The 24,429-nt window shown below is 46.0% G+C and overlaps 2 protein-coding genes across 4 annotated transcripts in view; one reads left to right on the plus strand and one right to left on the minus strand.

Moving 5' to 3' along the window:
* Positions 1-24,429, plus strand: part of LOC136933698 (rap guanine nucleotide exchange factor 6-like) — a 119,589-nt gene that overhangs the window by 91,337 nt on the left and 3,823 nt on the right. For 2 of the 3 annotated variants that reach the window (XM_067229190.1, XM_067229193.1), the window contains 20 exons: positions 488-640; positions 1,878-2,042; positions 4,171-4,278; positions 4,448-4,651; positions 5,957-6,065; positions 6,443-6,686; positions 8,126-8,283; positions 9,012-9,026; positions 10,777-11,017; positions 11,877-12,111; positions 12,501-12,649; positions 12,748-12,959; positions 13,415-13,538; positions 14,758-14,978; positions 15,949-16,125; positions 16,354-16,533; positions 17,527-17,643; positions 18,848-19,040; positions 22,565-23,100; positions 23,357-23,677. In XM_067229190.1, coding sequence (XP_067085291.1) covers positions 488-640; positions 1,878-2,042; positions 4,171-4,278; positions 4,448-4,651; positions 5,957-6,065; positions 6,443-6,686; positions 8,126-8,283; positions 9,012-9,026; positions 10,777-11,017; positions 11,877-12,111; positions 12,501-12,649; positions 12,748-12,959; positions 13,415-13,538; positions 14,758-14,978; positions 15,949-16,125; positions 16,354-16,533; positions 17,527-17,643; positions 18,848-19,040; positions 22,565-23,100; positions 23,357-23,677 — 3,862 coding nt within the window. The remainder of the gene's footprint in view (positions 1-487; positions 641-1,877; positions 2,043-4,170; positions 4,279-4,447; positions 4,652-5,956; positions 6,066-6,442; positions 6,687-8,125; positions 8,284-9,011; positions 9,027-10,776; positions 11,018-11,876; positions 12,112-12,500; positions 12,650-12,747; positions 12,960-13,414; positions 13,539-14,757; positions 14,979-15,948; positions 16,126-16,353; positions 16,534-17,526; positions 17,644-18,847; positions 19,041-22,564; positions 23,101-23,356; positions 23,678-24,429) is intronic. The other variant, XM_067229191.1, reaches the window with a different exon arrangement.
* Positions 1-24,429, minus strand: part of LOC136933706 (homeobox protein MSH-D-like) — a 300,351-nt gene that overhangs the window by 82,728 nt on the left and 193,194 nt on the right. The window lies entirely within an intron of this gene.

A 24,429-nucleotide genomic window follows, 5' to 3' on the forward strand; every position in this document is an offset into this window, starting at 1 on the left:
CAAGTGTCCTGCTTCACGGACCTTTGGTTAATATTTTAAGGGAGGACACCGTTAAAGAGTAACTTGTTTGTAGAGTTGGTTTTACTAGTTCTCGATGCAAGTTTGCCTGCTGGCTTACTTATTGATGTAGAAGTGGCAGCTTTCCATCCCTTCCTCCTCTCCTCTCTTCATCCCTCCTTTCTCTCCTCCCTCCCTCCATCCCTCCCTCTTCTCCCTTGTTTCAGTCCTCCCACCCTCCTGTCCTCCTACCTTCCTTTCATTCCTTCCTCCTCTCGCCCCTCCTAGCTTTTCTCCTTTTTCCTCCCTCCCCTCTCTCGTTCCATTCCTCCATCCTGCCCTTATTTTTCCCTCCATGCCTCTTTCCTCCTTCTCCTGCTCCTCCAGCAACTACTCCTCTATTCTCCTCTTTGAATACCCCACCCTGGTGAGCTGTAACGTTCTTCTGTACCACAAGTTTACGCGGGTTCCTCATGTTCTCCTGGGCCAGTTTGTGTGCATTGCCCAGGATGACTACTGGCGGATCCTCAACCATGTGGAGAAGAACACGCACAAGGAAGAGGAGGAGGGTGAGATCGTCATGGTGAAGGAGCACCGTGAGCTGGACCGCAGTGGGACCAGGAAGGGACACATTGTCATCAAGGTCAGAGCATGTCCACCCAACCCCCCCAGTCTCCCCTCAGCCCCCAGTTCTGTGTCACTAAACCAAAGAAAGGTTGTGCAGCTAGTCACTGAGCATTAACTGCAGATAAAGAGGTTGCAGGTATAAAATCTCCACTGTGTACTTTGCTTTAGATTAAAGCGTCTCCTAAACAAACACATTATTATTATAATTGTGTTAAGATTTCCCACTTGGTCACTAGATGTTCTATTTCATTCTTCCTTTTCAGTGAAGTATAGTGAAGCCCTTTGTTTATTGGACTCTATTTTACAGCATTGTACTATACCAGTACTGTACTATACTGCACATTATTTCAGTGTTCTCCACTGCACTGTAGTCTGTGATACTCCATGATACGCTAAGTGATTCTACTGATCTGTACCGTGCTGTACTCTTTGATGTGAGTCCAGACCCCCTAATACAGAGTTATTGATCAGTTAATGGACTTTACTTCCCGTTCCAGGCGCTATATCCTTAGGGAACTATATGCCCCCCCCACCCGCACACACACCACGCACAGGAGGTCTGGGTGCCGAAGGGGGGTGTCCAACTAATTTGAAAACTGCCCTGCTCTCAGTTTCTATTCCCGTTTCCCTTAGCAGCCTCTGTGGTGGTCACGTGACTGTCCAGCACATACATGCACAGAAAAGGGAAAATTTAGTTTTCTGGGTCTTGACATAAATGCAGAGACGCACACAATTTTGATGACCAGAAGTAGCCTTTGGTGGTCAGGCATGTTTGCTTGGTGATGGTATCTCTTTGATCAGCTGCGTTAAAGGCAGGGTAGATAATGTTTTTGAGGAGCACATTTTGTCATATTTTCTGAAATAAACTTCACATCCTGATAGCAACCAATAAACCTAAATATTTGACAGTAAAATGAAATCAATCTGATATCTGTGGGCGTTGCAGAACACTAATAAACACAACCAATCATTAAGGTTGGACCTGCACTAATGATTGGATGGCATTCGGACCAAATGCAATAATGGGACGGGGTACTTGTCTGTCTGTATTCCTGCCTCCCGGAAGTAGTCAGTTCATGTGTTTTGGAGGAGTGGCTTTTAAGAGAGGGGTGGGAAATTTTGGTTTGAATCCTTTGGAACACAAGCTAACATTGCTGGGTTTGCAGAACTTGCCTACCCTGCCTTTAAGCTGACGTGTGTGTGTGTGTGTGTGTGTGTTTGTATGCCTGTATGTGTGTTTGTGTGTGACCCAGGGCACCCCAGAGAGGCTGATCATGCACCTGGTGGAGGAGCCATCGGTGGTGGACCCCACCTACATTGAGGACTTCCTGTTGACCTACCGCACCTTCCTGTCCAGCCCCATGGAGGTGGGCAAGAAGCTGCTGGAGTGGTTCAAGGTGGACAGCCTCCGAGACACGGTTAGTTGGCTTGTGCGTATGTGTTTGCAAGCATTGGCGTGTGTGTGCGCATGCCTACAGAATGTGAGTCTGTTTATTATGTATGGGAATGTGCGCCACACTGTCTGAACTGTGATCAATACTTGTTTTGCTAGCTCAGCTGTGTGTGTTGTTAGAGGGATTTGTTTTCCACAAATCCTCCCGTACTCCATAAACGGAGCTGCTGCACATTCATTTTATGCTTTCGGTCATAGAGACATAATTTGGCTTTTAATCTGTCATGTGGCCCTCTCTTTTTCTGAGGGACAAAAAGAGACATGAAGGGTGGGAGAGAAAAAGAAAATGAAGGAGAAAGGGAAAGATTGATTGAAATTAGACTGAGAGAGAATGAGAGAGGCAGACAGAAAAAAGTGTGAAAGAGAGAATGGGTGTTTTAAGTGTTCTGCATCTGTGTTGCTTCACACTTTTTTAATTGTAACATCTGCTTGGAGCAGAGCAGAACAACACCTATCCATAAATATAGATATATACTGTAGATATTTAAATAGAGTAATTCAAATATAACTAGAGAGGGTACAATTTCTGGGGAAATTGTAGGGTGTGCTTGCTTGCGTCGGTAAAGAAATTGACCTAATCTCTATGACTTAAACGTCATTTTAAGTTTTTCCCTTCTCCTGATATTTTCAGGCATTTAGCCTACTTATTGCATTCATTCATTAATAAAGAACCCCCTTTGAAGATTATTCTACGACGTTACCCGGCAGTAGAAGATGGAATCGCGATTCAAACAGTACCATCTGCTAACTGAAAATATGCCCCCCAAAACGTAAATAAGCTTGACATTTATTTAGTGGAAAATCGCTCATTCATAAAAAGCTCACTGGTAGCGATCATTGTCAGTAACAACGCAAAATACGATATAGCCCTGTGTGGAAAAGCTGCCCCGGTAAATTGTACTACTACTGTACAGTACAGTACTAGACTACTGCTGTGTTCGTCTTGGTAGCGATTGCGTTGGTTGAATTGGATTTAACGTTCCGTTGTACGGTTTAGGCTGAAATTAATTATTTTCATGAACAGATTGACGACGTTTAGGCTGTGGGTTCAGGTTAGTAGTTAGATAGACTTTTGATTTAAGTAAGGGGAGTGCCGAACATGTTCTGTCGCCGTTTGACTTCCTAAACAGCTGTGTAGCTAGATATTTTTGTAGTGTCTCGCGTAGGCTACAGCGTTGCAGTGAGCTACAGTACACTGGTTTGAAACCACAGGTAATGGTAATTTCACCAACAAATCGTTTACTAATGTCAGAATAAATCCTACAACGAAAATGTATATGTGAGGAATGTTTATTTTAACGATTGAAAACAGATAACGCTACATCATAGACCACTGTAGTATGTGTTGCCCGGGCAACACAGGCTAATGTCATGATGCTAATACTTCAGTGAAATAGTAGACTACTGTTTCCGAAAGTAGATGTACTTCCTTAATAATATCAGCTTATATTGTACATTACACATCACAATTGTGTGTCATATCACAAAGTAAAATGAGTAAATAGTTATCACCCTGGCCTCTTTGCTTGTGGCGTTTCTGCAGCTGCCTTGCAGTAAAGCTATAGTTAGCCTAGCTATCCCCCAAGTTAACAGATGCGTAACGAATGTTCTGCCAAAGGTAGTCACGCGTGTTTTCGTGACGTTAGTGACGTAGTGACGTTAGTAACGTCAGTGACTGTGGCTAGCAAATTAGCCACCGTTAGCTTCACTTTTCGCCACAAAAACGTAACTTGAGTGCTAAACCATGCAACGGAACGTAAATCCCAATAGAACAAAAACGTAACTTGAGTGCTAAACCATGCAACGGAACGTAAATCCCAATAGAAGCAACTCAATCGCTACCAAGACGAAACTTTTGACACCTAGGTTGTCTATGTAGGCCAAATATTGACTGAGTTTTAGGGGGGCAAAAAGAATAATAATAATATATATGTGAGAGAACAAAGGTTGTGCTCTCGCCGAAGGCTTGAGCACACCCAAATATGTGCTTGCATAACTTGTTTGTCTATAGGAGGTCGGGTGTATTTCCGAGACAGCGTATGAGTTATATCGGTACTGTGTGTTATAGCCACGGTGTGTGTTCTTGTGTGCAGGTGACCAGGATAGTGCTGTTGTGGGTGAACAACCACTTCAACGACTTTGAGGGCGATCCGGCCATGACTCGTTTCCTAGAAGACTTCGAGAAGCTTCTGGAAGCAACAGTAATACCTTTCAACCTTCCTTATTGCCATCAAATTACTTTGCACCGCCGTTCCTTGACTCTGACCACGGAAATACTGTTAGAAATATGCACTTTTGAATCTTCTGCTGTACTTTCTAAAAAGTAACACTGTTCCTTTCGGTCCCCCCCCCACCCGCACCGCCCACCAGAAGATGAAGGGCCACCTGCGTCTGCTAAACATTGCGTGCGCGGCCAAGGCCAAGTGGAGGCAGGTGACGCTGCAGAAGCCCTCCAGGGAGTCACCGCTGCTCTTCAGCCTGCAGGGCGGCAGTGAGAGGGGCTTCGGCATCTTCGTGGAGGCCGTGGAGGAGGACAGCAAGGCTGCCGAAGCCGGCCTCAAACGGGGGGACCAGGTGATGATGAGATGATGATAATAGTGATGAAGACAATAACGGTTATTCCAGCAGTAGTCTGAACTGAAATCAAATTGAAATCAAATGCACTCAGTCTTGCATGATGGTTGCAGCTCATACTCAATAGGTCCCTTTGAGCATCTGCAGGTCATCTAATATGCAATCAAGGCCAGTCAGATGGTTCTAGTTTCACTGTGGTTCTCTATTCCTTATTTTTAAACCTAGTTTCTGTATTTTACCACTTGACCTTTGACAGTAAACCAAAAACATCGGAAATAAATCTTCTGTCTGGCTAGTCTAGAGGTTGATCATCAATTTCCTGTCAGTTTAATTTTTATTTTCTGTAAATGCATACATAAAGTAAAATGTTCTGTCAGAATATATGAGCAATTACGTTATAAAGAACAGTCTTGCTGTCTTGCTAACAGAAGCTGTCACAAAATAAAATGGAATTAGGCCTAGCACCCCCAAAGAAAACATAAAACCTAAAAAGCAAGGTATTTATATATTCTTTCCACATAAGACATAACAAACATATATAACGTACGAGTCTTCTTGAAAACGAGACATTCATTGAATGTCATTGGTTAGTAGTGTGTAATATTCCACTCTAGCATATTAGGCGGCATTGCCTTGCCGCCTACCAGTGGAAACGTGTTGCGTGGCAAATGTAAACAAAGAACAAAACTATACAAACCCTGTATAAAAAATGATATTCCTTTGAACTTGTGGCACAAGTTTCTGCTTTTGGGAATCTGGCAGCTCTGTGTGAAACCAGAAGCCAGATGAGTTTTGGAAAAATGACTTATACTCCTCAGTTTGTTTTATCACCACGGTGATACCCTTCCCTCTTTTATATTTTTTCCTTGTGGCTCCTGACATTCTCTTTTTCCTTTCCCAATGCCCCCTCCTAACCTATATCCACTCCCCTTCCTGCGGAATCACGGAACATTCACACATTCGCATTGTGACACAAAAAGCATAAACATTTTTACTGTGTATGCGGATCCTGTCTACAGTACCTCCATCCATCCATCGTCAACCGCTTATCCGGAGTCAGGTCGCGGGGGGAGCAGCTCCAGCAGTACCTATTATATGGAATAGAAACATTTGACATTTTATTCATTTAGCAGAAGCTTTATACCACAGCAACATAAAAATAATAGTGCATGTAAGTTATTTGTGCATGTTCTGTCCGCCTGTATTTTGGTCCAGATCAAATTCGTTATAACTGGTTCTGCCTGTCTGTGTTGTGGTTCAGATTATGTTACTTATTACCAGTTGGCCATCTATGTTGTGCTCCAGATCATGGAGATTAACGGCCAGAACTTTGAGAACATCTCCTACACCAAAGCTGTGGACATCCTGAAGAACAACACACACCTGTCCCTCACTGTCAAGACCAACATCTTTGGTGAGCGGAAACTCCTTATGGTGGTAGTCTGGTGGGGGTCCAGGTTGTATAGGTTGAGATTGCCTTTACTCTACTCCTCATGTTCTGATTCCTCCTCCCCCTCCTTCCCCCCATTCTCCCTTCCTTCCTTCCTTCCTCCTCTCCTCCCCTACCCTCACCTCCTTCTCCCTACTCCTTTACTTCCTTCCTCCTCTCCCACTTTAATTTCCTATCCTCTGTCTTTCCTTTTCTCTCCACCCTCCTTTGCTCCTACTCTGACCTTACCCTCCCCTTTTCCCCCTATTCTCCTCCTCCTATCCCCATTCTTCTTTTCTCTCCTTCTGTTCACCTCTCCTCCCTTGTCTTCCTCCCTCCACCTTCTCCGTTCTCCTCCCCAGTCTTCAAGGAGCTTCTCAGCAGGCTTGTTCAGGAGAAGAAGAATGGAGGTCCACACATCCCCAAGATTCAGGAGAGGAAGGGGAACCGTTTCTCCATCCCTGATCTCCCCGGCGACATGGAGTTCCCCACCGACCACAAGGCTACCAAGAAGATGAAGGCCAACACCGTGTCTGGGGGCAGGAACAAGATCAGGAAGATGCTTGAGAAGACCCGCTTCAGTATACTGCCCCCCAAGCCCTTCAGGTAGGCACCCATGTGAGGGTTGGGGTGTCGAGTGGTTTAATATAACAATTTGAGTGCAGAAAACCCTCTTCCTCTACACTCACCACTAACCTTCACTCTCCTCAAACCTTCTACTGCCTAAACCTCCACCCTTCTTCTCCACCCTCACCACAAACCTCCACCCTCCCCCTCCACACACCACTAACCTCCCCTCTCCCCCTCCACACTCACCTCTACCCTCCTCAAACCTGCTACTGGCTAAAGACACTGCTGTGGAAATGTATGTGCTCTTATGAGTTGGGTGTGTGTTCCTAATGTGTGTTTGTGTGTGTGTGCGTCTTTGTCTGTGTTCTTTTGTTATAGGGCACTGAAGTGCCATTATTTATCTCAAGCACTGCTTCTGTATAGCTTACTATTCACAGTCTCTTCTCTTGTCCCTGTCTGTCTCGCTGTCGGTCTGTCTGTCTCTCTGTCTTCCTGTCTGTTTCTTTGTCTGTATTTTTGTCTGTCTTTCTCCCTGTGTCTGTCTCTCTGTGTGTCTATCTTTCATCTGTCCATCTGTCTTTCTGTCTGTCTCTGTCTGTCCCTCTCTGTTGCTCTGTCTGTCTGTCCCTGTCTCTCTGTCGAATTCAGGGGACTTTTTCGGTAAGGAGCCATTTGTGTTTCTTCATCATTGTGTCGTTCGTCTTCATGCCTTTAGTCCCTCAGTGCTAGGTAATCTAACCTAACACTAGAGTCTTTCTCGTATGCCACTTTTACCCAGTCTCCTGAGTCTGGGCTATCTTAGATAGAATGTCAGCCATTGACTGTCTATTCAAACTCTCTTTCTCTCCTGCCTCTGTCTATTTTGTGTTGGTGCTTATGTGCATGTGTGTGTGTGCGTGCATGTGTGTGTTTGCGCGTGTGTGTACTGTGTGTTGCTGTGTAATCATTCTTGGACTCATTGTGATTCAGTTCATCCTGAGCACCAGCTTCATAGACCGTGTGACCTTTACTTCCTGTGTACCATGTGGCCCAGACATGGTATTACATGTGAATGTGCTCCCATCACTCCTGTGCTATAGATGGGAGGAAATTATGTTGTATCACAAGTTGACGTTCAACTAAATTCTTCTCTCTCTTTCTCTCTTTCCCTAATTCCTCTACCTCCATCTCGCTTTACCATCTCTTCTCCCTCTTATTCCTCTCTCTCCATTCCTCTCTTCTCTTTCTCTCTCTCTACCCTACCCCCCCTCCCTCCTATATCATTTTTTTCCCCTCTCCCACTCTTTCCCCTCTCTCACCCCCACACTCCCCCCCCCTCTCTACCATCTTTTCTCTTTTCCCCTCTCTCTTTCCTCCCTCTTCATCCCTGCCTCCCCTCCCTCCTTTTTCTCTTTCCTATCCCTCTTCCCCATCCCTCCCTCTCTCTGTCCCCCCTCTTTTTCCTCTCTCTCTCTCCACCCTCGATCACCCACCAGTGAGGGGGGAGTGTGCCAGTCCCAGGATGACAGTGTGGTGGGAACCAAGCAGTGTCGTCACAGCGTGGCCATTATGCCCATCCCTGGCAGCCTGTCATCCAGCAGTCCAGACCTCCTGCAACCTGCCACCAGCGTGCTAGACTTCTCTAACCCTGCTGGTCAGTACCACACACACACACACACAGGCTCGGTCACGCACAGGTTTCCATGCGCACACACGGGCGCGCACACAATCCCCAGAGAAACATTGAAGTTGTTGCAGTGACCATATGCTCAACAATCGGTCTGGGGGGGGGGAACAAATACAATTGTTCAGACTTCTAATCCTGTATATGAGGCCTTAATTCCATTATATGTTCTTGAGGTGAAAATGTTTGGAGATGTGAACGTGTGCATGTGTGTAATATGACGGTGATTTATTCCAACCCTTCATATGTTACTCGGCTTTAGTGCTACATACAGACACAACGAGGCCTTGCAGGTCCATATATCACAGCTACACACACACACACACACTCAGACAGGCATGCACGCACACTTTCATACACATGCACAATCACACACACTCACAGCCCTACATTTTTGGTAATCCCTCAAAATCTTCTCATCAGATTGTGTTTGCGACAGGATCAGATCAAATCTTTTTGAGATCACTTTTATGATTGTACTGTAAACAGATGGTCAAACACACACGCACGTCTAAAAGCAGCACATCCTGGTCTTTCCCTTGACATCATAGAGGAAAAAATCTTACTCAGCTTTACGGTCCTTCATTTTCAAAACACTGTTCTCTGTCTTTCCCTTTTCCCTTCTCTTTTTCTCTCCATCTTTTCTTCCTTTCTTTCCCTCCCTCTTTCCATCTCTCTCTCTCTCCCTTCCTCTGTAGCACTGGGACTCTACTGTAAGTATACTGTGGTTTTTCTTCAAGTCTAATTTGTGTGTTTATTTATTTTACATCAGACCTCACAATGTATCCTCTCTCCTCTCTTCTCCCCTCCTCTGCTCTCATCTCCTCTCATCTACACTAGTGTGTTTTTTGGTCAGTGCCTCCAGTTACTCTGGGTGGTGGCTTATTCTTGATTCTTATACTAGAGCAGAGCAGTATAGAGTCTTGAGTCCAAAAACAGTGTTTATTCTAGACACTGCCCTGAACCCAGCCAGCCCCATACCCATATATGGAGCGCTGGGACCAAATTAAAGTCAGTTTCCATTGGCTAATGCCACAGATGACGTCACAGAGGTTTGTGGAGTCCAGAACACAGTGTGAATGTGTATAGATGTTTCACTTGAAACTGTTTGAACAACTGTTTGAGGGTTTACTGCCTTCGCTGTCTCAGCTCTTCATATAGGGTAGTTGTATTCCCCCCTTCACTCTCCACCTCCTGCGCTTCATACAAGCTGGGCTGTGCCACACCCCGCCCTCCAGCCACCTCCGCCACCGAGTGAGGTTTATGAGTGCTGCATCAACAACAAAATCTCATAACTGGAAGAAAACACATTTTCTAGCTAGAAAGAGTTTTTTTCTCTCTCTGTGTGACTCTCTCCTTTCTTTCTCTCCCTCTCTCTCTTTCTCCTCTTTTTCTCTCATTCTCTATCTTCATTATTTCCTCTCCCCCATTTTCCTACCAGGATTCATTTCTCCCATGGCCCAGGCAGTAAATAAATGGCCTGTTGTTCATCTGTGCCCAGGTAGCTTGGCAGGTCTGGAGGAGTTATCCAGATGTTAACATGAGATAAACAAAGCTGTCACAGGCTGAAGGCTGGGTAGTAGCACTGGTTGATATCGGTTTCTGCCTCAGCAGCAATCACAGCTAATAACACTGCTTATCCTGAAAGGAAGATGGAATGATTAGTCGCAGTGTACATTAGTGTGTATGCGCGTACACACACGCATACACACAGGCAGGCGTACACACACACTAATCTATTTGACCTGGTGTTCAGTGCGGTTGGCCTGTTTGTGTGATGTGTTGAAGATGCTAGTTAAGATGACTTCAGCACCCTCTCAGTCTCCTCTACAGATCACACAGCCTCTCCCCCATCACTCTTTCTCTGCTCCACACTCCATTGAGCACATCTGACTTCATCTCTGGCTCACACTTCATTGAGCATGTCTGACTGATGCCGTCTCCTTACGGCTTATGGACCAGTGTGGGTCGGTAAAAGTCATCTGTCAAATTGACCAGTTTCTTTATCCATCATGCTTTTCTTACCTTTCTCTCTATCTCCCTGCATCCCTCTTTTGTTCCCTTCCTCCTTCGTTCACTCCTTCTCTTCTTTACTCATTCTTTCTCAGTCACCCTTTCCTTCCTTCTCTCTCTCCCTCCCTCCTTCTCTCCTCTGTTTCCTTCACTGCCTCTTTCCTTCCCTCCCTCTCATCTACTCTTTTTCATCATCCCCTCTTTACATTGTGTTTTTTCCTTCAGTTGTTAGCGGCAATGCTGGTTGTTCCCTCAAGAGACACACACACACACAGAGGGATATAATAGCTTCACTGTTAAAGCTCAATGCTGCCTTTGGGTGTGTGTGGTTCATGGCTCGTGGTTGTGTTCCCACAAGCGTGTAGTTAATGATTCCTTAATAACATGTCCTCCAGGACTGGGACCCTCCTGTCTTTCTTTTTGATTGTTGTTGTTGTTGTTTGTCTCCAGACACGCCCGACCAGGTGATTCGTGTGTTCAAGGCGGACCAGCAGAGCTGTTACATCATCATCAGCAAGGACACCACAGCCAAGGACGTGGTCAGCCACGTGGTCAACGAGTTTGGCCTGCTGGCGGCGCCTGAGACGTTCTCGCTGTGTGAGGTCAGCGTCAGCCCAGAGGGCGTCATCAAACAGAGACGTCTACCCGACCAGCTGTCCAAACTAGCTGACCGCATTCAGCTGAATGGCAGGTAGGCCAGCCATCCTGCTTTCTCTCCCCTCTCCTCTTCTCTTTAACTCGCCTTTATCTATCGCATCCTATCTAGGTTACTATGAATATTTCATTCTGATTATTTTGTCTCTGAGGGCTTCTCTAAACTACTAGTACGTCTGGAATTATTCATCGCTCTTCTTAGCCTCTAACCCTCTAACCTTAGCCCCCCCACACGTCCAACCTCAAGCCTACAACCCCACAATCTCAAGCTTCCAGCCTCTATCCCTCAAAGTCCTAGCCTCTAGCCGTCAGCTTCCAGCCGTCAGCCCCCCCACAGTCTGTATTTTGAGCCTCCAGACTATCCGCCTGCCAACTCTGTCCGTCCCCTGGCCCATAGTCTCTGTTGGCAGACAGGTGGTGCTCTAATACCCTGTACCCTACTTTCCTGCCCCACTCAAAGGGACAGAGAGAGACATGCAGCAAGCTAGAGACATAGAGGTAAGAGAGGGAGACAGAAGGTGTAGAGACAAAGGGGATTGGTGGGGGGGGGGGGTTGAGGGTGGTAAGTGAGAGATAGAGAGAATCATCAAACTTTGGACTTCTGTCTATCTCATTCCTTACCATGCTCTATATTTATCTTTCTGTGTCAGTCTCTTTCACTCTATCCCTCCCTGCCTCCCTCCCTCTGCCCCTCTCTTTTCTCTCTCTTTCCCTCTCTATCCCTCCCTCTAACCAACAACACTTCCATCCTCTGCTCTTATCCTTGACCTCCGCAGCAAAACGGTATAGAGACCGAGGCGCTCTCTCTCAACCCCATATCCTCTCTCTCTCTCTCTCTCTCTCTCTCTCTCTCTCTCTCTCTCTCTCTCTCTCTCTTTGATGACCTTCCCCTCCAGGTACTACCTAAAGAACAACATGGAGACAGAGACGCTATGCTCAGACGAGGATGCCCAGGAGCTCCTGAGAGAGAGCCAGATCTCACTGCTGCAGCTCAGCACCGTGGAGGTGGCCGCCCAGCTCGCCATGAGGGACTTTGACCTCTTTCGAAACATCGAGTCCACCGAATACATAGACGACCTCTATAAGCTGAGCCCGCCCACTGCCAGCGGACGGCTCAAGCAATTTGAGGAGGTTCGATTCAATTCATGTCTGTGCAGTTTGACGATGTTCGGTTAAGTTCGATTCATTTCTGTGGGGTTTGATTAATTTCTGATAGATTTTGAAAGGTTCGGTTGGTTTCATTCATTTTTGTTCAGTTTTGTGTTTAAACACAGATTTAAACTGGGCCATGTGTTTAAAACAGCTCCCATACTTCCAGTCCAATTCCTTTATTAAAGAATCTCAACACCAATTTACAATACCTACTATACTATAAAAGTAAAAACATTAAAGTGTTTCCTAAATATATCCACATTTATACGATGAAGCGATAATGAACATGATTTATAAAAAATCTAAAGGAATGAAAACAAAATACATTTTAACAAATTATTTAATTATCTTCTGGTTGTCATCAACAGGTGATCAACCAGGAGACTTTCTGGGTTGCCACGGAAATCCTGAAGGAGAGCAACACTCTGAAGAGGATGAAGATTATCAAACTTTTCGTCAAGATCGCCCTGCACTGCAGAGAGTGCAAGAACTTCAACTCCATGTTTGCCATAATCAGGTAGGGTGTGTGTGTGGGGATCACTGAGATGAGTCTTCCTCCTAATTGCCTCATTAAGGAGTCTTTCTCACACCCTCTCACCCCGTTCCCCTGTGTAGTGGTTTAAACCTGGCCCCGGTGGCTCGGTTGCGTGTCTCGTGGGAGAAGCTGCCTAGTAAGTACGAGAAGCTGTTTCGGGATCTGCAGGATCTATTTGACCCATCCAGGAATATGGCCAAGTACCGCAACGTCCTTAGCAACCAGAATATGCAGCCACCAATCATACCCCTCTTCCCCGTCGTCAAGAAGGACCTCACCTTCCTCCACGAAGGTAGGATGCATACATACACGTGCACTCAAAGCAATGCGTGCATGCATGCACACACACATGCACCCATGCTAATACTCACAAAGCAGAAGCAGGGCTCTGATGTCTTAGGATTTCCTTGTTTTCTCACTTCCTCCCAGCTCATTCTGAGGTCACTGGGGTCCTGTTCCCTGATTGGCATAGCTCTGTTCACTTTTTGTTGTTTTACTTCCTCTCTGCCTCCCTCTCCTCTTCTGGTTTCCATCCAAGCCAGTCAGGTGTTTCCTGTCTTAAGCAAAGAAGCAAGAAGTTATATTTCTGAACAGTTTAGGTTGAGCAATTGGAGTTTGAGTTTGTCTGCAGTGGTTTATCAGCATATTGATGTGTGTGTGTCTGTGCGTGTGTGTCTGTGCGTGTGTGCGTGCGTGCGTCTACATATGCGTGTGTGTGTGTGTGCACGTGCATTCATACTCCCCCAGGTAATGACTCCCATGTGGACGGCTTGGTGAACTTTGAGAAGCTGAGGATGATCGCCAAGGAGATCCGCCATGTTGTCAGAATGACCTCCGCCAACATGGACCCCGCCCTTATGTTCCGTCAGAGGTTGGTTTCACCCCTCCTGACCTCTTCAACCCCTTACCATAATTCTATTCAAAAGCCTGGATGCTGATTTGGAGCGTTTCAATGTGGCCGGATTTCTAAATGGAATCAAATCGCAGTCACTACAGTGTTACAAACACATTCACGGTGCATCACTGCCCCCAATTAGTAGCCTCCTCGTCATTCAGCACCAGTGTTCTCTTGCTCCATACATCCTCCTTCACCACTCCCAACTCCTTCCAAATATTAAGATTAGATTATTGATAGATAATGACTGGTGTTGAATCACACACATGGATGCAGGGTGATATATGTGTGTGTAGCCAGTGTAGATTTGTTAAACTCACTCCTCAGGTATACATACAGGCCACCTGCACCAACGAATGGCTAGCTTTTTGTTGGCGTAGCTGGTAGTGTTCGTGCTTGAGATGTCGGAGGTGGCGGGTTCGATCCCAAGTCAGGGCGAACATCGGCCCAGTGTACCTCCGACGGGTCTTCAACCATGTCTGTTACATGTGTCCATCCATCCCCTGTTGATGAGTGGTCACCTTGTCTCCTGCCGGTCTCTCTTCAGTCCTAACTGTGCTTATCTTTCTCTTCCTGAGTCTCCTCTTTACTGTGTGTGTCTTCCTGAGTCTCCTCCTGACTGTGTGTATTTCTTCTGCTGGTCTCTCTGTCCTAACTGTTTGTGTGTTTCTTTAAACCTCGCTCCATGGCTCTCGCTTTCAGGAAGAAGAGGTGGAAGAGTCTAGGGTAAGTCCTGCCCCCCCCCCCCCCCAGCCCCACCCCCAGTATCTTGGTACAGTCTGTCAATCCAGCCAATCACCAGCCATGCTTCCTTCTCTACCCTGGCATCAGTGCTAGCATACAAATGCCTGCATGTCTGTTTCTGATCCGTGATGTTAACCCTTCCATCCACAGCAACCTGCCTCAACCTGTACTGAAATCCACCATTGAATGACTGGAGTGTGCATGTGTGTGTGCATGTGTATCCCCCTCCTCTTATTGATGTTCATTGCATTTCCATTATCTAACCCTGTTCACCATATTGTTGTTGGTTTTTATGTGTGTGTTTGTTAGCATGGTGTCCCAGCAGTGAGAGAGCGCTGCTAACCCGCATGGTTTACTGCACTGATACAGTCTAGCACAGGAACATATTACAGTCTCTCTCTCTCACACTCTTGTCCCCTCTCCTTCCCTCCTGTCCCCTTCCTCCCTTCAGGTCTCTGAGTCAGGGAAGCACCAACTCCAACATGCTGGATGTCCAGGGGGGCGCACACAAGAAACGTGTCCGCCGCAGCTCACTGCTCAATGCCAAGAAGCTGTATGAAGACGCCCAGATGGCGCGCAAGGTCAAGCAGTACCTGTGTCACCTGCAGGTAGAGACGGATGAGGAGAAACACCTCGCCATGTCTATGCAGTGTGAGCCCTCCTATAGTACTTGTGAGTATCAGCACACGCACACACAGACGGTAGGTGCACACACACGTGCATACACAGTGTTTCCTCTATGTTGATAGAGCTCCCGCCACGGCTAAATTTCTGCCGCCGCGGTATCAGAAATTGTTAGAGTGCATGTCGGAGAATAGCACGGACACGCGCTTCACACCGCAGTTGAGATTGTGAGATCGTGTGTGCGTCCTTGAGAACTGTAAGTCGTATAACTGATGTTGTCAGTTCATTTAAGCCTGTTATTGTATAAGTCTATAGTTCTTGCAAATTTAAATTACGTTAACTGGTGATTTTCGTTGTTTGTATTCTTCACCTGCTAGCTAAATTGCACGTCTGTTGATTCGATAGCGATTGCTGCTTTTGCTCACGTTTGTATTTTAGGTGCATCATTATGCTGAAGTAGTTGTAATTAATAAATAGTGGGTTTATTGTTATTATTTGCTACAGAATGCTTAGCCTATCAAGATCAAATGAAGCAGACAGTGTACATGCTTTTGAGTGTCCTACCTTAATCGATAGGCTAGCCTACTGACCATTTACAAGAAGTTGTTATGTCAGTTATCAATTGGCGGGAGGGGGGGGTGTTGTTCGGACAGAACTGCCCCCACTGTTAAAATAAATCAGAAAGGAAACACTGATACATATGTGCACACACACGCAGCATGCATGCACACAAACACTCACAGACAGACAACCACACATACACGCAGTTCTGTTCATGGGTATTTCCGAGCTTAGGTTGTCCTCTAATGACTCCTGTTCTCGATGCCTTCATCTCTCTTTGTCTCTTTATCGCTTTGCTTCTCTTCCTCTCTCTTTACCCCGCCATCTCTCTCACATTCATTGTCTCTTTGTCCTTATTAATTTTCTCCCTCTATTCATCTCTCTATCTCTGTCTCTCGTTCTCATATCGATCTTACAGCACCAAGTATACATTGTTTCCTTGTTTCCATGACTACAGTGTCTAAGAACCTGAGTGAGCGGCGTTCCACCAAGTCGGAAATGTCTCCAGTGTCACTTCGCTCGACACTGCCATCAAGCCGGGCCCAGAACCGGGTCTCCCAGGTTCTCCAGAGCCCGGTGACACTCAACCCGCTCCGCAAGAAGAGCACAGCCAAGGAGTTGGCCATCACGCTGAGTGAGTCCACCTCTCCTCTCCACTTGCTGGTTGCCACTGTCATGCTGTCACTAAACCTCATCTGCCATCCTCTCAGCCGTCCTCTCCTTTTCGGCTCTCCTATGCCTTGCTCGGCCCTCCTCTCTACTCCTTTCCTCTCTTCTCAGCTCCTCTTCCCTTATCTCCTCTTTCCTCACCTTTCTTCACCTCTCCTCCACTCACCTATTGTTGTTGTCCCCACTGCCCCAGATTCCAGCTCCCCTCAGGTAGTGAAGAAGCCCCCCATGGGTAACAGCTTAGCCCCAGCAGGGGAGAGGGAGAGAGAGCCTGGAGACTGGACCAGAGGAAGAGCACCTGAAGACAGCATGTCTGTAGTCTCCTCTCTTCACTCCAGCCCCACCATCTCTCCTCAGGGTTCCCCGCGCAAGGGTACGCCTCTGTCGTCGTCATAGCTACCCACCGGGATAGCTACCCATCACCATACAGATGTTACCCACTAAATTTGAGATTTCTCATTTGAGAAAGGCTGCGATGCGAGGCGTGATGGGGGCAGAATGTTAGCCATAACATTGTGTTTTTGAGACTGTAAACTGTGGAGTCTTTAATTATGACATTGTTTTTCTTAATGCCCACTTGTGACAGCTTACAATTACATACAGAGGTTTACACTGACTTGAAATGTCGACTGTTGTCAGGGGCATCGGAACAACAATCTCTATTTACTTTGTCTGCTGAAACATGACTGCTGACAGTAGGTAGCAATAATGTACCATTAATAACAAGAATTTATGATAAACCCAGAAGTCGGATGTCCTTCTTTTGTGTAAAAATAAATGTGCATTGACACAGAAATGTCCCACTTGTAGACAGATGTGTAAATTCTATAAATGTCAAATTCTGCATCAGCTGAAGTGGGACACTTCAATTTACTTTATTCACGTCAACAGACAATAAACAAAACAAGAAAGCAATTGTTGCTATAAAACAAGATTTGGAAGTGGAATAGACCAGTAAACAGACTGTACCTGTCTAGGTCAAATCCTTTTTTTCATTTAATAATTGTATTAATGTAAAGGCGGGCCTCAACAACAAACTTATCATCTTTGTTCTATCTTACATTCAAGTTAATGTTCACTACGCCATGGGAGTAATTACTTTGAGACAGAATAGATGTAGACTCCAATCAATGTTTAAAAAAAGGTTTTTAATTGTGTGAACAGCAATATAGTAGATTTGGCATTTAACACATTTGCTACACTTGCTATGATTAGCAGTCTCTTTTTTGTGACATGCCATCACACATACACACACCAGTAAACTGGTGTGGGAGTGTATTTCTTGTGTCCAGTGCCAAAGCTCTAACCAAACAGCACTAACATTACTCATTCTCCTCTTCATGTCTTGCCCTTCGATTGGCTGCAGTGGGCGGCGTGCCCAAGTCCCAGAACTCCCAAATGAACCTGTCTGGCTCGTCCTCGTCTCTGGCCAGCAACACCAGCACCAAGGGTGGCACTGCCAACCTACGCAGCTATGGCATAGGTGGGGCCATCCTCCACAAGAAGATCTTATTGATGACCAGACAGCCAAGTCCTGAGAGGGAGGAGGAGAGGGAGAGCAGGCAGCACAGCAGAGAGGAGAGCAGGAAGGAGGAGAGAGCAGAGGAGAGAGAGACTGAGATTGAGATGGAGGTAGAGCAGATAGGGAGCCCTACAGGGATCCAGAGAGAGAGACCAGGGACCCCCCCATTAGACCCAGGAGAAGGCAGGAGAAGACCCCTTGAGTCCCCCCTCAGAAAGAGGCTGCGATCCCCCTTCAAACTGCTGAGAGAGAGGAGTCAATCTAGGGAGAGGCTGATGGTGTGCAGACCTCCAGGAGCTCCAGCCCAGGAGGGGCCCCTGGCCTCATTACCCCAGCCAGGGAGCAGTGGACTAGGGCAACTCATGGCCAGGAGATCAGCCAGCCCTGGACCATTCACCTGGTTCTGCAGATCTATCTATGAAGATAGACCTCATTCATAGGACTGGACAGACATACTGAGAACATAGCTCCAGTGTAGAATTAGGTTGTGACTGTTGCAGCTTGTAAATATGAACTTTGTAGTAAATCTCTAGGAGCTGTGAGAAAGTGAGACAGACACTGAAAAACTCTCAGGTTTCCAGGTCTTAATTCAGCTACTATTCCTGGTTCTAGTGAAAGTTCTAGCTCTGGTTCTAGTGAACGTTAAAGCACTGGTTTTACCTCCAGGTTCTAGCTCTAGTTCAAGCTCACTTTCCACTGTTGAGGATCAGTGCTGAGGGCAGCTTGAGAGAGACTTGAGAGACATGTCTGAGCTGTGCAATTCACTGGTTGGATGAAGGATTGTTAGACATTGTGTTTTTAAACAGTAGTTCACTAATTCTGTGTAAACTATGATGCCAGTTTGAAGTTTGAAGCTATTTTATTCTTAATTTCATATGTTGAACCGAAGTTGTGAGTTAGGATATGTCCGTTGCTCCAAGTGTTCCAGTGTTTGTATTAAACATGTTTGTGAGTTTGAAAGTAGTGTAGGTATTATATAGCCACACATATCATCAGTCTACAGTAAACAGTGTTCCGAGTAGTCTGTCTGTGTGTAACTCAGAAACGAACCTTCCTCTCCTTCACTCTCTCTTTCTATGCATCCTTCTCCCTTTCTCTATCTCTCTCTCTTGTCCTCTCCTCTGTCCTTCATCCCTGCTTCCCTCTGTCCTGTCTTCTCCTCCAGGCTATACTCTACTCCCAGGAGGCAGAACAGAACTGTCAGACTCCAGTCACAGTGAGATTTCGTCTCGCTCCAGCCTTGTCAGTAACTGCTCTGTCGACTCGATGCCCAACACCGCTCAAGACGATCGCTGTCTCAGCAAGACTAGCGAGCAAGCAGAAATCTCAATCCCAGCCACAAGCCAGCCCAGCATGAGGTAAATCACACACACACCACTGGAGGCTCGTCAAGGAAGAAAGAGGAGGATCATCCTCCTCAGTGACATTTATTTTCTTTTTTTAATGTGAAACTAACTAACTACAATAAAACTATACTAAATGTATTAATATGTCACTGTTTAAAACATTTAATTAAATACACAATATTGAACTGAAGGTCTACACAGTAACTCAACAGCACTGTCTGTGATAGAACCATATACGTACATCCGGAGGACAGCTGGCCTCCGTCTCCCTCTGGCTGCATTGACTTCAACCAGAAAATGTCTAATATGGGGAGAACTGCCACTCTCGGGAAACTTCTGGCTTTTGAACTGGTTGCAGTTCCACTCTGGTTCCATATGAGGGCGCTCACCAGTGAGTGCAGAATGAATGGAGGTCTATGGAGCTATACCCCTCAAAATCCACTTTTCTCAGGATGTAATTTTTTGTCTAGTAATTTGAATGTTGCATTCGAAAGAGGAGGCAAATATTTTTTTTTTAAGTCGCTTTTTTGTTCTAAAAAGCCTTTTAAAATGTCAATGACGTCATATAATCAGCATTCATTAGCAGCATGCTAGCGTGTTATGGGCAACAACGACACCCTGTAAGAAATCGAAAGGACATAAGTACTCGTTCATTCAACTTTGACCTATAATCCATGTTGAAATTGCAAAAACTACAATCAAATCTGAGATTTCTCAACGACAATCAGGCGAAAGAGACCAATTTAGCCGTCTAGCTCCATAAACTCCCATTCATTCTGCACTCATTGCCTCATGCCGGCGATCACCCCCAGTGGAACTCTGGTGGAACTGCAACCAAATTCGGTACAATGGGGCTTAATAGAGAGTGGATAGGCTCTCCGTAGACGGGCTCTGCTTCAACACAAAACCTAGCGGCTGGTGTGATAAACCCTCCGTCCATAGACATGCATGGTATTAAATACTGCTTCCGGAGGATGTCCTCCCACCAATCAAAGCTATTGCAGTATGAACTGACATGCTGTTCATCCAATCATAAAATAGCATCCGGAGGGCAAAGACTCTTCAACGGCTCTGGGGTGTTCTCTGCTTTGAGAAGTTTTGTGAAGTTTGATGTTGGATACCGACAGAGAGTGATCGTTGAGCATTTTAGGAATATTATTAAATTCAAATTAGGTTTTTCATGTTACAGGAGACTGAGGAAGTAAATAGTTTTCTTGGTTTTCGAAATGTATTTCTTTGTTCTGTAATGTATTAAATGTGCCTTGCCATAATCAGTAGCAGCTAGTAGCCTAGCTAGCTAGCAGCGTGTGCGAGGTGGTGTAGCCACACCTCCGTGTTTGACGTGGGGATGGTGTTCTTGGGGTCATAGGCAGTATCCTCCTCCTCCAAACATGGCGAGTTGAGTTGATGCTCAACAGCTCGATTTTGGTCTCACCTGACCACATGACTTTGACCCAGTTCTCCTCTGAATCATTCAGTTCATTGGCAAACTTCAGATGGGACTGTACATGTGCTTTCTTGAGCAGGGGGACCTTGCGGGCGCTTCAGGATTTCAGTCCTTCACGGCGTAGTGTGTCACCAATTGTTTTCTTGGTGACCATTGTCCCAGCTGCCTTAAGATCATTGAAAAGATCCTCCCGTGTAGTTCTGGGCTGATTCCTCACCGTTCTCATGATCATTGCAACTCCACGAGGTGTTCAAGTTCAAGTATTTTATTGTCAGATGCACAGAACAACACAGGGTCAGACTGGGCACTGAAATTCTTAGGACAAGACAACGCAAAACGACCTGGCATAACATATAAGTACACAGAACATAGATTACATCTATGATAAGCAAAAATATAATAAACCTAATATACAATAATATACAATATTCAATACAGTATACTAAACCTCTAAATACACATACTGCACATAATAACCTATACTAACCTTATAAACCTATACTAACCTAACACAAGTGAAGTACAATAGTGCAATATTGCTGATAGTGCAACCAGTAGCTGAAATAACCTATATTAACCTTATAAACCTATGCTAACCTAAGACAAGTGAAGTACAATAGTGCAATATTTCTGATAGTGCAACCAGTAGCTGAAATAACCTAACCTTATAAAAAAAAAAAAAAAATAGTGACTAGTGAGAAGTGTATCGGTGTCCATATATCAATGTTCATTCAGAAGCCTGATGGCCCCTGGAAAGAAACTGTTGTCCAGTCTGCGTGTGCGAGACCGAATGCTTCGGTGTCGCCTGCGAGAAGGCAACAGGGTAAAAAGACTGAATTATGGGTGGTAACAGTCTCTTAGAATCCTGCCAGCTTTCCTGAGGCATCGTGTCTGGTAGGGCTGGGAGCTACCTGCCGATCATGAACTCAGCAGACCGGACAACACTACGTAGGGCCTTGCGTCCCCTGTCTGTGCAGCTCCCATACCACACTGTGATGCAACCAGTCAGTATGCTCTCTATAGTGCATCTGTAAAGGTTAGTGAGGATGACTGAGTCCATGCCAAACTTCTTCAGTCTCCTCAAGAAGAGGCGTTTCCGGGCCGCTTTGACCACCTTGTCCTAGTGAGCAGACCTGGTGAGATCACTGCTGATGTTCACTCCGAGGAATCTGAAGCAGCTGACCTTCTCCACTTCGGATCCGTTGATGTATAGGGGTGCATGCTCCTCCTCCTGCCGCCTCCTATAGTCCACAATCATCTCCTTAGTCTTGCTGATGTTGAGAGAGAGGTTATTGTCCTGACACCATGATGTCAGGGTATCAACCTCCTCTCTGTAGGCTGACTCGTCACTGTCAGAGATGAGGCCCACGATGGTTGTGCCGTTCTTTTGTGTTTCTTCCATTTGCGAATAATCGCACGAACGGTTGTCACCTTCTCACCAAGCTGCTTTGCGATGGTCTTGTAGCCCATTCCAGCCTTTTGTAGGTCTACAATCTTGTCCCTGACATCCTTGGACAGCTCTAGTGGAGAGTTTGGAATCTGATTGATTGATTGCTTCTGTGGACAGGTGTCTTTTATACAGGTAACAAGATTAGGAGCACTCCCTTTAGGAGCTCCTAATTTCAGATTGTTACCTGTATAAAAGACACCTGGGAGCCAAACATCTTTCTGATTGAGAGGGGGTCAAATACTTATTTAACTCATTAAAATGCAAATCAATTTATAACAATTTTGACATGCATTTTTCTGTGTTTTGTTGTTGTTATTCTTTCTCTCACTGTTCAAATAAACCTACCATTAAAATTATAGACTGATCATTTCTTTGTCTGTGGGCAAATGTACAAAATCACCAGGAGATCAAAAAACTGGGAACAGTAGGGTCATGAATATGACCAGAAATGTTGCAATCAATGAAATGGATTAACCTGTTGTGGGTTGTGCTAAACATTTCTCTCTCTTTGTCTTTGTCTCTACTTCTCCCCCCCCCCTCTCTTCCTCTATGTCTCTCTCTTTCTTTCTCATGTTTGCTTTTCTATCCTTCCACCCTCTATCTCTCTCTCTCTTCCTCTCACTTCCCCACACCCCCCAGTTCATCTCCATGTACCCGAGGTCCTGTAATGCGCACCTCCACCTTCACCTCCTCCCCCAGTGCGGAGGAGCTGACTCCAGACCACACCTCCTTGGACTCCGTGGCTGACAGTGGGCGGGGAAGCTGGACCTCATGCTCCAGCAACTCCCACGACAACTTCCAGAACCTTCCGTCCGGCCAGTCACGGCCCTGGGACCATTCCCACTTGATAGGCTTCAGACACACCCAGCTGGCTGGACCAATCGCGGAGCTGGAGGGGATTGCAACACCGTCATGGGCGGTGCCGACGGTGATGGTTGCCGGGGCAGATGACCCCACAGCAAATAGACACTCCAGTGATAGCTCGGACCATAACCAATCACGGCAGAGCTGGGCGTCTTCCAGCTCGCTGTCGGACACGTACGAAGGAAGCTACGGAACGATTAAACGACGAGCGGCGGAGACCTCTGCACCTCAGGGGGAGGGGCCTGAAAGGACAGCAAGCACAGATGCAGCCTATAAAATGGTGACATCGAGCACAGAGAAGGGCTTGATGGGTAAGGGATCACAGCTAGCCCCACCTCCCAATGTGTGTCTTTCTTTGACTGCTTGACAGACTTTTAGTCTGTCTGTTTCTCTGTCTGACTGTTTGTCTGGCTGTCTTCAGTAGATGGTTGTGTCATGTTTGTGAACATCACATTGATATATTTTTTTGTTGTTGTAATTTTTCTTTATTTTCTTCATTCTCCTCCTCTCCCCTCCTCTCCTCACTTCCTCCCTTTTTCATCTCCATAACTTCCCCCTCCATCCCAGTGTACTGTGTCACCTCCCCGAGCAAGGACGAGCGGTACCGGGCCCCCCCCCCAACCCCTCCGGGGTACCAAGGGCTGACCCTGGGGGATGTGGGGGTGGCCCTTGGAAGAATGGCGGATGCCCCCCCCCTGCCCCGGCCCACTCACCTCAGACCCCCAGGCTATAGCGAGGCACTGCAGAGGAGCAAACTGCTGCAGAGCCCCGGGGGTATGGGAGGGCTAGGGGACCCTCGCAGGATGGCCCCCCACCACCAGGGCCAAGGGTCCTCCTGGCCTCCCAGTGCCTGCCTGCCACTGCAAGGCCCAGCTGATAGTGAGGAGGGTACGTTTTGTAGGCAGACCCGGCAGGAGGGAGACCAGAAAACAGTTTTATGGAGCTAAAGCAGTCCTCTGTTTGTGAGGACCATCTTCTGATAGAAAAGAGGACAGGTTTGGTAGATAAACCGGCCGGGGCTGCAGGGCATAGGTTTCAGAGACCTGGAACATTTCTCTGTTTGTCCTTCAGAGGGCGATAGTGGTATATTGAGTCTGTAATGGTCACACATAGGAGATGACTTCCTGGGGAAAGTTACTTTTTGGAGTTTGGTCAAAGAGTATAGAAGACAAGAGGCGAAGCTCAATAGAACATCCCATTGCAACATCTGTGCCCAGCAGCGGTCCTACACATCCGCCATTTTTGACTGTTAATCCAGTAAAACATCACTCCAACAAATACCGTATCAATGTACAAACAAAAACCATGTGTTAAACTATTATATAGGCCTATATAGCCTGCATAAATATTCATACTATTTATTTACTTGCTTAGTAGGATATATTTGTACACGTTAATAATGAATAACTGGCTCCAAAGAGACATAAAAATATTTGGAAGAATTATATTTTTGGAGTGGAGAAAGTGGAGAGCCTTTCAATAGTTATTTACCCAAGCTATTCGCTGGCAATCTTAGCAAAAATTTATTAAGAAGAATTTGGATTATATTTGGAAAAACAAATGTCATTAAATTATCATTATCAATTATCATTATCATTTTGGTATAAAATGTCTTAGTCATTATTTTACTAATTTGTGGG

Source organism: Osmerus mordax, chromosome 25, assembly GCF_038355195.1.
Source record: "Osmerus mordax isolate fOsmMor3 chromosome 25, fOsmMor3.pri, whole genome shotgun sequence".
NCBI lineage: Eukaryota > Metazoa > Chordata > Actinopteri > Osmeriformes > Osmeridae > Osmerus > Osmerus mordax.